At 35.0% G+C, this 13,261-nt stretch overlaps 1 protein-coding gene across 7 annotated transcripts in view; it reads right to left on the bottom strand.

The window, feature by feature from the left end:
• LOC129969679 (semaphorin-2A-like) overlaps positions 1-13,261 on the bottom strand; it is an 802,435-nt gene that overhangs the window by 57,131 nt on the left and 732,043 nt on the right. For all 7 annotated transcript variants that reach the window (XM_056084340.1, XM_056084339.1, XM_056084342.1 and 4 more), the window contains one exon: positions 11,814-11,921. In XM_056084340.1, coding sequence (XP_055940315.1) covers positions 11,814-11,921 — 108 coding nt within the window. The remainder of the gene's footprint in view (positions 1-11,813; positions 11,922-13,261) is intronic.

Genomic DNA, 13,261 nt, shown 5'->3' with positions numbered 1-13,261 from the left:
ATTATAAGCCCAGGATAACACACTCTTCTCCCTGTTTATTAAATCTGTTTAGCATCTTCGTCGTCTATAACGCGTTCAAGTGAAACTTCTGCAGGGTGACCGGAACGTGCATTCTTCTTTATTTTAAAACGTTTAAAATGTTTTGTGAATGTTTACATGTTTGAGTTATTATTTTTGTTTGTTCTCATAAGACGGAAAACAGCGGAAAAACTGAAATTTTCGTGAACAGGAGAGGACGGCAAAAGGGTTAAAACTAGTATTTTTTATTAGATTTATTAACATCATTTATCAAATTATGTATTACATGCATTTAGAGATAAAGTATTGCCATGCCAGATGAAATACCAGCGCAAGCAAAAATCCTTCGCGTTTGGAATGATCGATAGGTTGTCTAGTATTTTGAAAAAAAAAAGAAAAAAAAAAAAAAAAAAAAAGGAAAAGCATCAGCAAAGAATTATTCTCCCGAAATGTGCTCTTCCCAGCAAAACAGCCGGTGACCTCCTAGGACACCTGGCTCGATACTGGCGTACCAACCATCCCAGTAGAGCTCAGATGCTATCGACAGTCGTGTTTACCTCACTTTATTTTCATTTCAAACCAAGCTGGAAGGAAAAGAAATCAAGAAAGGAAGAAACAAAGAAGAGTTCACTTTCATGGGGAAACGGAAGAAAAGGAAGGGAAACATAAGATAAAAGTTTCGAAAAAGTTCGGAGACTGCAGCATTCCGATTATATTACGCATTCTGATGCCGAAGGAAAAGTCAGCGGAAAGGGATTTAAAAAAAACGCAACGTAAGAGAAGCTTTACTGGTCCATTATCATAACTTATTCAGAAGTTTTAATCTAAATAATTCAACAACAACAAAATAACTATTTTTTATTTAATTTTCTTTCTAAGCCAGAGAAACGGATTTCGGCTGATTTGTCTTCATCTGTATAGGACAACATTGAAAAAATAGTTTGTCGCTATAGTCGAGTATAAAAGGCAGCAAAGACAAATGGGTCAAAGCAAGAAAATTCGCATTCAAATCGCAAGCATTAACGAAATGCAAATTGTAACAATATTAGGCAAGTGAATGAATACTTAATTCCTATCGTGTTTAAAAGATTTTTTATTCGTTTTTCTTCTTATAATAAACGAAAACAGCTAGTACACAAATAAAGAAAGCTTTGTAAAATGTAGGACATTAATATTATAATTTCGGTTCTCTGAAGATAATATAGAAATGAAATGAATTGAAAAGTTGCTTGAATTCGTTATTTATTCGCTAATGCCCTTACCATATGCATAAATTGAAACATCACTATACCTTGCATTCAAGCATAATTCTAATATGCAAATACAATTTCAAATTTGTCCTCTAGAATATCAAGAGTGCATGTACACGAATGCGCATTTTCTGCTAAAATTCCAACTATATAGAAGTGATTCGTATAAGCATTTCAACCTTTCTTTATACAATTGGATCCAAAATTTTCAATAAATTGCTAATGTCCAATTCAAGATCGCCAACACAATTTTATGTAACTACGTTGATACGTTCACTTCCCCACAGCTGGGAAACCCTCTGAAATTTTGCGCACATCCACAATTCCAGTGATGCACATCCACATTACTTGTTGCAATTGACGTGCTCACGTGCACGCTGACAAATAGACTTCCTTTAATGGATTTTATATAAAAGTAGACAATAGGACCAAGTGCTGCATTTCATCCTTCTAGCTAGCTGCTTCTGAAATAAGTACTCAGACAGACAGATGAAATTCCAAAAAGAGTTCTTTCGAACTTATAAGGGTTTGTTGCAAATTCAGGAAATTTCAAGCTCAAATAAGCTGAAGATAACAGCGTTTTCTTTTTGCAAACGAGAAAGTAAAATGCCACTTACTTATTAAACTAGAGTATTTAGAAAACTAATTTACTATTGTTTTGCGAAATATCAATATACCGTGATATTTCACAATAAAAAGTTTTCTATATGTGCAGTTAGAATATATATTCTAAATTCCATATGTGTTGTCTACATAGTTAATGAAAATGTAGAACAACTATAAATTTTTACAGCTAATTTCAAGAATTTTTCTTTAAAAAAAATCGATAAAATACAATATTTTTATACCATCAGGTTTAACAATGTTTCGAAATAGAACACTTTATTTTTACTTATTCTTTGTCTATTATATTTTAATTATATATTAAAACAAAGCAAGCAGACAAAAAATTTAAAGAAAAAAAATATTCGCTCTTCCTTTCTCATTCTGTATAGATATTAAAAAAAAACCCAAAAGAAGTTTTCTGGTTAAAAAAAAGCACTCGTTATCTATTGGAAATACCTTAAAAATAACTCTAGAAGAATAATAATAGTTTTCTACGTCACTGCTTAAGTAAAGCTAAATGCAGATAAGTGCAGAGTAGAAAAACTGTGTTTTTTCACCCTCTATCCATCGGAGAAGATAAAGACTAAAGGGCTTTTAACGGAAATTTATCGTTCATCGAATTCTAATACTGTTGGAGAAATTTCGAGCCTGTGTTCGAGTCATAATCGAAATTGCCTCAAACTCGCCCTCATGACGCTCTTCTCAGCGAAAAAAGAAGAAAAGTAGCCGGACCATTATAAATGATCAATAGCAGGATATAAATGAGCGGACGTTCTTTAGAGCTTTACAATAAGAAGGATAGGAGGGGGAAAAAATACTAAGGATAAATTAATGAACGAGTATCGAATTTTATCTGCAGAAAAGAATTTCAAATGTTTTTGTTAAGAAATTTAGGATGGTCACATAAGAGGAAAGTGGTTTAAATCAATTATGAGACCGTTCTTTTATCAAAGCACTCTTCTAAATTTATTTTATTCGCAAGATAAATATCTTACTTTTACATTTTCTTATTTTCTCCTTCATAAAGCATTAATAAAAGATTTTCACTACTATTGTTATTTCTGTTCTATAAATAATGAATGCTTTTATTCATCAACCTGCTACAATAGGAATGATCACGATACCTACAGGTAGGTTAATTTGCATATTAGTTGTCTAACCATAAATAGGCTTGATGTAGGCCAGGATCGTGGTCTTGAGAAATTGTATTTAACTAGACATATAGACGCTGCTCCTGTCCTTCCCAACAGGACTGAAAAATTGATACATGAATTAACAGAATAGCGCAAAATTAAAGAAAGGCAAATTGCAATCCAGAAACCAGGTGGTAACAGCTTTTTCTTACAATTGTCACCCTTAAACTTCTTGCCAGAAAAGAAAGTCTTACAGTACTGAATATATATAAAAATCACAAGGGTTTTTAAGAGACATGACAGGATATCTGCCAAAGAAAATTTATAACCAGTTGTTGCAAAGCAGTTGTGTTATAAATACTCGGTGGGAATATAGATTTTCTAAAATTTTATTGCAACCCACTATGAAACGTCTGTATTGTTGCTTTTATTAACTATAATACCTCTATTTTGTCCATTTTTTCGATTAATTCGCACTTTTTCGATGGCAGTGTAGCTTCGGTGTAAATTACTAGCAGAACCTACACTCATGTTCATAAATTACGGATAATGCAAGTTCAGGCAAAGAAAGAGTCAGAAGCAAAACATTTGTGACTTATTTATAAAGCCTATTTATTAAACAAAAGGCAAAGAACAAAGAAGATGCTATATGTTTGATATCATTAATAAAAATTGCGATTTTTTCATCCCTGGGGCAAATTACAAAAAAAAAAAAAAAAAAAAAACCCCTATTTACAAAAACCAATATTACATGGTTGGTATGATGGTTAATACATAGTATGTCTCCCAGACGACGCAATACAGTTCGTACATCCCTTAGGCATGCTGAGTATCATGTTATCGATCTGATTTTGGGGAATATTACACCACTCATCAAGCAATGCTCTCCGAAGTTCCGGTAGACATGTAGGAGGAGGTAGAAGGGCTGCAACTCGTCGGCCAAGCATGTCTCACACATGCTCTACTCGATTCAAATCCGGTGAGAATGCTGGTCCGACCATACGAGTGATATCCTCCGATCAAAGGCATTCGTTTACGATGTTTGCACGGTTAGAACAGGCGTTGTCATCCATAAACACGAATTCTGCGTCCATGGCGCCCCGAAACAAATTTACATGTTGTTCCAGAATGACGTCCCCTCATTAATGGTTCCAATTTGAACACGCAGGTCCGTTCTGGAACCCAGAATAATTCCTCCCCAAATCAGCAATCCTGCACCATCGTAACGGTGTCGTTCAATGATGTTCTCTTGGTGGTAACGAGTATCTGGCACTTTCCATATAAGTCCGGCGAGAATCAGACTGCAAGGTAAGCCTGCACTCATCGGAAAACATCACACAAGCCCACTGTTGCGGTGTCCACAATTCATGCTCTCTACTTCAGGCTAACCACAGGTGACAGTAAGTTGCAGTAAGTGGAACACATCTGACAAGCCTACGAGCATATAGACCAATCTGCCCTAAGCTTCTCTACACAGTCTGCCTTGAAACTGTCACCCCAATGGCTGAAGACAGCTGACGAGACAGGTCTGATGCTGTGCTCCGTCTGTTTCTTTTGGCAGTAACTGCCAAATGCTGGTCCTCATTCGGTGTTGTAACTCGAGCCGACCTGTGCTCTAACGTCTACTCACATTACCATCATCTTGGAATCGTTGCCAAAGCTTGGAGATGACACTCGGTGCGATTCCAAGTTCCTCGGATACTTCCAGCTGGGTACGCTCATATTCCAGACGGCCGATAATTCTCCCACGTAAAAAATCCCCCAAATGCGTCCTTTGTGTCATAACTATGCGTTATTGCACTAAAAGGCTTATAAAGCGCTTGCGAACAATTTTACTTCTTTGCCTGTACTCCTTAAGCCGCGGTCCAACGGCCGGATGGTCTTCACAGATGTGGTCATAAAACTGTCACCCTTCCTTCGTGGTACCACCCCCGCCTGTGGCAGCGGACCCACGACCAGAGAAATCTTCAGACTGCACGCGTTCCCCTTTCGACCGCTCAAAACCCTCAGTTTCTTTGACTCCCTTCCCCCCCCCCCATAGCCCAAACAAATTTTCCGGCTCTTTGATGTTTATCCATCTACCGACATTTTGCGGGAAACTACAGGCGTACCGCGGGCGACGGGGGAGTGTGGTCCCCTAGTGGGTTGGATGTCGGATTTATGACCAAATCCGTGAGGTCGCAGGTCGTTGGACCGCCGCTTTATACATCACTCTCTCGTCATTGTGACGTACTGTCGGTGTCATCTGATGGTTTCCTGCAATTTGCATATGATTTTTGAAGATGTGTGTAGCCATTTTACGGGTGATATATGTATTTTAGAGTTCGATTTCCGCGTGACTCTGAATTATCCTTAATTTATGGACATGAATGTACTTTCTAGATAATTTAGACATAAATTTAGGATAAAATCCTATGCGGGCTCATGCATTTGGGATCCATTTAAAAAAATCAGTGAGATTCACTATCTATTTGCATGATGCGATAAGATAAAGGCTGAAAGACTTCCTGCTGATTTTACATAATCAATAGGAAATTTTTTAACATACGTGAGATATGATCACAGACATAAATGCTGATCTTCAAAGAAGGCCAGTTCCCATGTTTCCTCCTGAGAAGGTAGGCATTTGATAATGCGCATAAGAGGAAGAGAAGGATTGTTAATACCTATTTGACTATCTATAAGCATATCCTCCATATTGCCAACTGGATTGCAAACAAGTTGCTAAGTAATTGGAAAAAGTCAGAGTTTTTTTAAACTGAAGATGATAAATTATATCGCTATATTTGAATTTGTCTATTCGTTTTTCTCAAAAGTTTATACACAGATCTGAATCTTCTTTTTTATGCAGAAGTGTAAAAAATAAGTAATGTAAGATTAAGCGAAGCGATGAAAATTTATGAAAATAAAAACTTTTATTCATAATTCCTTGCCCTCCTCGTAAGACACGCGCACGCACGCGCGCGCACACACACACACACACACACACACACACACACACACACACACACACACACACACACACACACACATTCTTGGGCCAAACTTTAAGCGTAAGTAAAATGCGTATAAAGAAGCATTTTTTGTGTAGCAATGTAGTGTCGAAAATGAAAAGTTTCGGCGGAAAAACAAGAAATGTTGAGGAAATGAAAAAAATAAATGAACAGCTCTTTACTTACATAATATTTCAGTAAGTGCACAGATGTACCACAATCGGCATCTATACAGGTCTAGCAGCTTCTAGCAAGTAATTAGCGTATACTGTTTTGAAGATACCAGGCGTACCATGAACAGTTGCAGCGGCGACTGAAAGTTTTGCAATGAAGTTTTCATCAGAGTCATTGGAAGTCTGTTAGACACTACATTTTCTTGCCTTGATTGCATTTACTTGTTCCACCTACACTTTTCATTTCCGACACCATATTTCAACAAAAAACTCTTCTTTATATGTATTTTACCTACCCATAAAGTTTGCCCATGAATTCAGGGGTACCCCTCTCTCTCTCTCTCTCTATATATATATATATATATATATATATATACTTTTTTCATCTGTATTTTTTGATTTAGGCTTGATGTCAAAAAGAGAATATATATTAGTAGTTTATTTCATTATCATTTCGAAAAAACTAAATAGAGAATCCTTGTTTAAAAGAGAACTACAAATCTGGATAAAGAAATAAAACTGATAAATGGGGCATATAAAATGGGGAGCTGGGATTAATATTTGCCCTCTATGAGACTGCAACTTACTCTGCATTAAACTTGAAAATGATCCGTTACATTTTCCGCTATTGTCGGTCCGTCAACGTATTTCATAATAATTCCCTTCATCTCAGTCAGAAAAAAAAAAGCAAGATTAAATTGTCAAGCCCAGACTAGAGCGGGGCACTTAAAAGCCGGAGCTGAAAACGTGCAAATCCTGCGTGGATTAACGTCTCTGGCAGGAGCGCTGAGTTTCGGTGGCAGGAGTCATTTCAGGATTAGACACAAAAATCCCCCAAGGAGCGTCGCAGTCCATTAGCCGGCGGTCTTAATGGCGCTCGCCATATTAGACAGAAACCAGCCGCAAAATGCTCAACTTCAGACGTTTAGCTAAAAATTCAACGGTTATTTGTTGCTAAAGATCTGTTTGATCCTCCGGCGAATTAGTCAATTACACTTAAGAAGTGAACACATTTTTATTTTGGTAACATGTTTCCCTGAAAAACAATTTTCTTCGAGATAAACGGTTCGAATCTATTTATCTCGACATCTAAGCATAGATACAACCTATCTGGAAGTCAAAAAAGTAGCGTTTTATAGTAAACATCAAGAATGTATTTACAGCACATTTTTTTTAACAAGACAGTGGGATAAAAACCTTTTCAGATTCCAAGAAAAAGTAGAATGAATTTGATGCTTGAATAAATAAGGAATGGGGAATGAGATATTAAAGTTTAATGCCCCACACATTAGCAGAATAAATATTGCATTACATAAAATTTGTTATCGGATTAGATTAATAATCTCTACTTTTTCAAAGGAATTTCGAGTTAGGAAAAGCAAGGTTTTTTTTTTTCATATTTCAAGCAAATACAGGATAAAACAATAGTTTCAGTAGCATTGCTTAATATACTTTTTGAATTGCTTTAAGATATTTATATAAAGTCAAAAAAGGTTAATTTTGTAGAATATGTTTTTTATTGCCCGGCAGAAAATTTAAAAATATTAATTTGAGAACAAATCCCGCAACGAAATCCTGAAAAACAAATTAGTCTTACACATGGATAGTTTTTACAAATGATTTCTAATCTTGTTATGGAATAATATTTTTTGCAATCGAAATATTACACGAAATATAGCAAAATTAATCCTAAGCATAGAATACAAATAGAAATCACATCCATCACGAAGAAAATTCGATTTAGGAGGTTTCATGTGTCCGGTAATTTTCGGTCACAAACTTTACTTCACGAATTCTGGAAATTACAGATGACTAGGGATAGGTGAAAGAAAGTTATTGGAAGAAATGTTGGCAATAATTAACATTAAGTTTCAGTTCTTTGCGGAATGACAGTCCTTGATGAATTATATTGAAAATGATCTAATACCAATAAATAATATCACCTTTTAACCAGTTCCTGGAAGAAACCATCGTGTTTCTCAAAATGTAATCGTTCGCTGTAAAGGAAATATCTTCAATTAATATCTCTCTGCCATTCACCTTCTGTTCATTTCCGGGATAAAAGAGAGTGGGAAAAAAAAAATGCATGACAAAATTTACGACGCCGGTCAGTCATTTATTTTAAAACCTGCCTTTCTGGAAAGAAAAAAACCGGTCCTAAACAGCCTCGGGTGAGAAAGAGTAAAATACTTTGGCCGGGAATCCAAAATAAAGAGAGGCACCTTATGAAATATTTGTTGCGGGGTCCTCCCTCCCTCTCTCCCCCGATTTGTCACCCACTTTCTCCTGGAACCGAAAACCTGGTGATGAACGATGCCGTCGGAACCGTTTGTCATCCGGTTCCCCAGTTACCGAACGATCCCGATTGATATTAATAGTTGGGAAACGCCAAAAGTTCCCTGTTTCTTTGGAAATCCTTGCAACCCTTTTCCCTTTGCTGTCCATCCTAACCTATACACATGCATGCATTCATGGTCAGTGACTCCAAGGTACAGGACTGTCGCCCATTCTATAGACCTTATATAAATTAATAGCACTGCCATTACGGGTTTCCATGTTGGATCGGACGAGAGCCGAAACGCAAAATGCGCATCCCGGATTTCTATTTTCCTCGGATAGGAATTTCCAATTTATTGTCGTTATTCCGGGCGCTTAGGGGAAGATTGAAGCTTTCAGCAGCCTTGAATAGCAGGTCATTCATTCTTGTATAGGGAAGAGAGAAAAGTGTTAAAAAGACAGGCGAAATTTCTCGGAGAGAATTGGAAAGCCTGCGAAGAGATGAGCTCTCTTTTCGAATAAACGTCTTAACGGAGCACCTACCAGACAAACAATTCTTTGAAGAAAATGCCTGATTAAATTTGTTCGACGTACTTTGTAACTTTTACAACGGAATTTTCTAACCGTTCATTCAGTAAATTCCAGTGCTCGCGTGAAGAGTTTCTGGGAATAAAACGCAGCTTCCCTCACTAAAATAAATAAGGAAATCTTTTGTAAAGGTTATTGAAGTGTACAGAATCTGCACTCTAAATTCGAAAATGAATAATAATATATAAAAATGCCATTCTGAATTTGTGCTCGCGATTTATTTGTCTAACGATAATGAGAAATCAAAACTTCCCACAACCCTCGTTATTTCAATATTTTATTCTCTCTACTTGTATTCATTCGAATAATTAAAAACAGACTTTTATTTGTGTAATTAATTCATTGATATTTTTTTTTATCTCATTCATTTTCAGATTTCTAGTCTGTAATGAATGCATTGATATTTTTTTTTTATCTCATGCCATTTCTAGTCTATAATGAATGCATCATTGTGATAAACTCAAACGAAATCCTGAAATAATTTTTTTTTCAGTTTCACTAAGAGGCAGCAGCACTCGTATAGAATTAGAAATTCGCTCAAATGAATTAATTAGCTGAGAATGAAGCATTGAAAATGTTAAAATAGTGCAATATAAAAATACAGCAATGCTCAACATTTCACATATCTAGCATTTTACAGACAGAAAAAAAATCGATTACAAAATTCCATCATGAAGCAAAATAAGACTATCAAAAACGCATCATAAGCATCCTCTCTACATATTATGTATGAAACAGTAGACATTGAATATCCTTTATTCTCCACACAAAGGAATCCTTATCGTAATGTTTCGTTCATACTGATGATACTGTACTTTTAAAAAAAAAACGAGTTTGTTTTGTCGGATTTTTTACTTTCGTTCACAACAAGAGGGGAAGGTTCCATAATACAATAACGAATCAAATAAATCTGTCTTTGTACGTCAATAAATTTTATTTCTAAAATTCATTCATTTCTTTATTCACATTTACTAAATGACGACACGTTGGAAACAAAGTAGCAAAAAGCTCATAATGAAGGAGCAACTCATTTTAGAAAGAGAGAAGAAATCCGGAATTTTATCAAATTTCGGAGGGAATCAGACGGAGAGAGATTTGTTTAGCATTTCACGAGTTCTGTCTGCATTTAATGCAAAATTAATATTCCATCATATGACTCGAAAAGAAAACAAACAGTAGGACAAAAAAGCAAGCTTCCAATTGAAACAGCAAAAGCATCAAAACGTCATAAATTCTGCCCATAATTTAATTTTTGCGCCGCACGCTCCATTTTTATACTATTAAAAAAAGGGGGCTTCCACCTCAACCGTTGCGTCATTTACACAGGCTGCTGAATGCTCCTGATTAGTTTTTAACGACGTCGCTCTCTTTTATTTGTTGTTTTCTTTCTTTTTTTTCCGGGATGATGTTACTGATCGTAATCATTACTTTTGCTAATGAGTAGCTACAGATTGTTTTGGATTTTTGTTAGTAATTGACAGGCGTTTATTAACTTTCACAAAACAACGGGAGAAAAAATCAAAGAGAGTATTCTTTTTTTCCCCCTCTCGTGATGTCATTTCTTGACGTGAAACCTCACTTTTTAAATGTGTGTTCCAATTCTTTTGTCCTTTTTAAAAATTTTAATGACGTTTTGAGTAAATTAAATTTTACGATTACATAAGTTTCAAAACCATTTATCTAAAATGAACAGTCAATTGCAAATCCTTACCATTTATTGCTTCTATTATTTACCGATTTTTTTTAAAATTAAAAATGTGTTTTATAAAAAAAATTCACATTATTATTGCTTTGAAATACGCAGCATCAAAATTTGCTAGAAATTTAGCTGCCGTTTTTTAGGCAAAATGAATGAGGATCTAGATAACAGAAGCTGAAATACTATTGCACAAGAGCAATTCATTTATAACACTATTGCGAGGATCGCGGTGGCTTGGTGGTAAGATCTCAGCTTCGGAAATAGAGGGTTTCTAGTTCAAGACCCGATTCCACCCAAGAACCTTCGTGTAAGCGGGCTTGGTGCAAGTTAAATCCATCGGAGCCAAATGTCTTCCAAATGGTGTGGAAGTTTGGAGAGGGCAGTGTCAGTTCAGGTATCGTCTTCGCCATCTGACCGCGGTTCAAGATGAGAGGTCCGTAACAAAACAGCCCTAATATTGTTTTAAAACAGGACAATAATATAATTAAACGAAGGTATAACATTATTGCTGCAGAGCCACTGCAGCTGATAAGCTCAGAGTTTTGACATTTTTTTATGTAAATTTTATTATAAATGAAATGAATTGAAGAGGAAGTAAGTTTCTTATCCGCAGAAATTCGAAAGACTTTTCCCAAGAAATTTGGCAAAATGAATTCTTGCCAGAAATCAAAGCAGATTCTACACTTTCTCCCTAGCTGAAAAAAATGATCCTCCGTAGTAAAATGAAAACTGGAGCTAAAATGGGAATGAAAAATCACAGCAGATGAAACTGAAAAATATTTTCTAATTGCCAGCAAGTGATGTCGATGGAACGATGGCGAAATGGATGAAAATAAATAGGTATATAGTCTTTATGTTTATTTAATATATGTTGAAAATATTTCAGTATAATTTAATAAAGTATTAAACAGAAATAGTTATAGAACAGCTTTCAAAGCTAGGAACAACCGGTGATTTTACATGTATTTTCATAATTCATTATTAAATAGTTTTATGTTATTGCTATTTTTAAGGTTATTAAAATCTCAAATATTTCCTGTGCATCATTCTAAGCAGATATGGTGAGAAGTACTTACGTGAATGACGTAATCCATGGGGTTGTGGGCGTTTGTTCCGCAGACGTAGAGTCGATTCCCATCGCCGATTGGCTGAATCACACGGATGTGGTTGCGACAATCATAGTGCTGCAAAAGAGTAAACAGGATTCGTTTTGAATTCCATAGAATCACAGAGTTGAAAAATTCAGAAAAATATTCTCCGTATTTTCCTTGAACGTAAATGCAATATAAGAGGAACAATATCCACGTGCTAGTTTTAATGGAATAATATTACGCCAGAGTTTTAATGAGTGGAAAAAGCAAGGAAAGGAAGCAACAATTTATCCTTACTCGATATAATCGTACCTTAAAAGAATGTTTACAGTTACACAGAGAAAAAAACAACACTTTCTCTTTATTTATTGCTTTGAATTTAGCAAGGCAAAATTAATATATTAAGGAGAGGGAGATATAGATTACCTTTCATGTTTTTTAATTGTAAGTCGCTCAAAATTAAGGACTCGTGTGTAAAAAAGAAACACATAAAACAACATTTCTGCTATCATGATGCAAATCGTTTAACGATTACTAAACGAAAAGCATTACAAAACAAAATTTGTATTTTTGCCAATTCATACATTTGGGCATCAATTTCTGCAGATTTTTCAGTCACCAGTTCCATTTTTTTCCTTTCACAATAATTTCATTTTCAATGCTGCTTTGCGTTTATTGGATTCCTTTTCTTTTTCTTTTTTCGGGACATTTTTTTTTGAAGCTTTATAATACTACATATGTGCTCATTTAGCATATTGAAGCATAGCTTTTGAAATCGGACCACAGTCCTTAGATTAAAGTATCTTCTCTCAGATTTTCAACAAGCAAATACTTGATACTAAATCCCCTCTACACAGCCACGTAACATCACAAAAATTATTTTTACGACTTCCCAAAAATCAGGAAAATTTTTGACTTTGAGTGACTTTTTTCATTAAGTGAATCAAATCGATCTTTATATTAACTTTTTATATTTTTTTCAGCAGTATTCCAAATTGGATCTTAGTATGAAGTTTCTGATGAAGAAATTAATGTTTTTGAAAAAAGAATTTGAAACAAATAAAACCTTCGTTTTTCTCTTAATAATGCATTGTTTTTTAATAAATAAAGATTTAAACAAGATACAATTTTTAAAACAGCAAAATGTTTGGACCTGCGTTCAAATATTTTTATAGTAATTTTTCACATGCATAAAATATTAACTGAAAACCTCATTTTTCAGCTTCAGTAGCTCAACCACTAATCAAGTAACGTTATTTTCAGTCAGTCATAGAATTTAAGAATTATCTAGCTCGATCAAAAATAAGCTGTCTAATGGTTTTGCTTCGTTAATTATGCATTCTGACAACATTTTTCTTCATCTGTTTAACAAGAATGAAACATTTTCATATAAAAAAAAGCACCATTAGATGAGATGTCAGAAATTTTTTAAG

The sequence above is a fragment of the Argiope bruennichi genome, chromosome 5 (assembly GCF_947563725.1).
Source record: "Argiope bruennichi chromosome 5, qqArgBrue1.1, whole genome shotgun sequence".
NCBI classification, from domain to species: domain Eukaryota; kingdom Metazoa; phylum Arthropoda; class Arachnida; order Araneae; family Araneidae; genus Argiope; species Argiope bruennichi.
The sequence above is the reverse complement of the archived record's forward strand: the minus strand, read 5'-3'. Positions and strand labels throughout refer to the sequence as shown.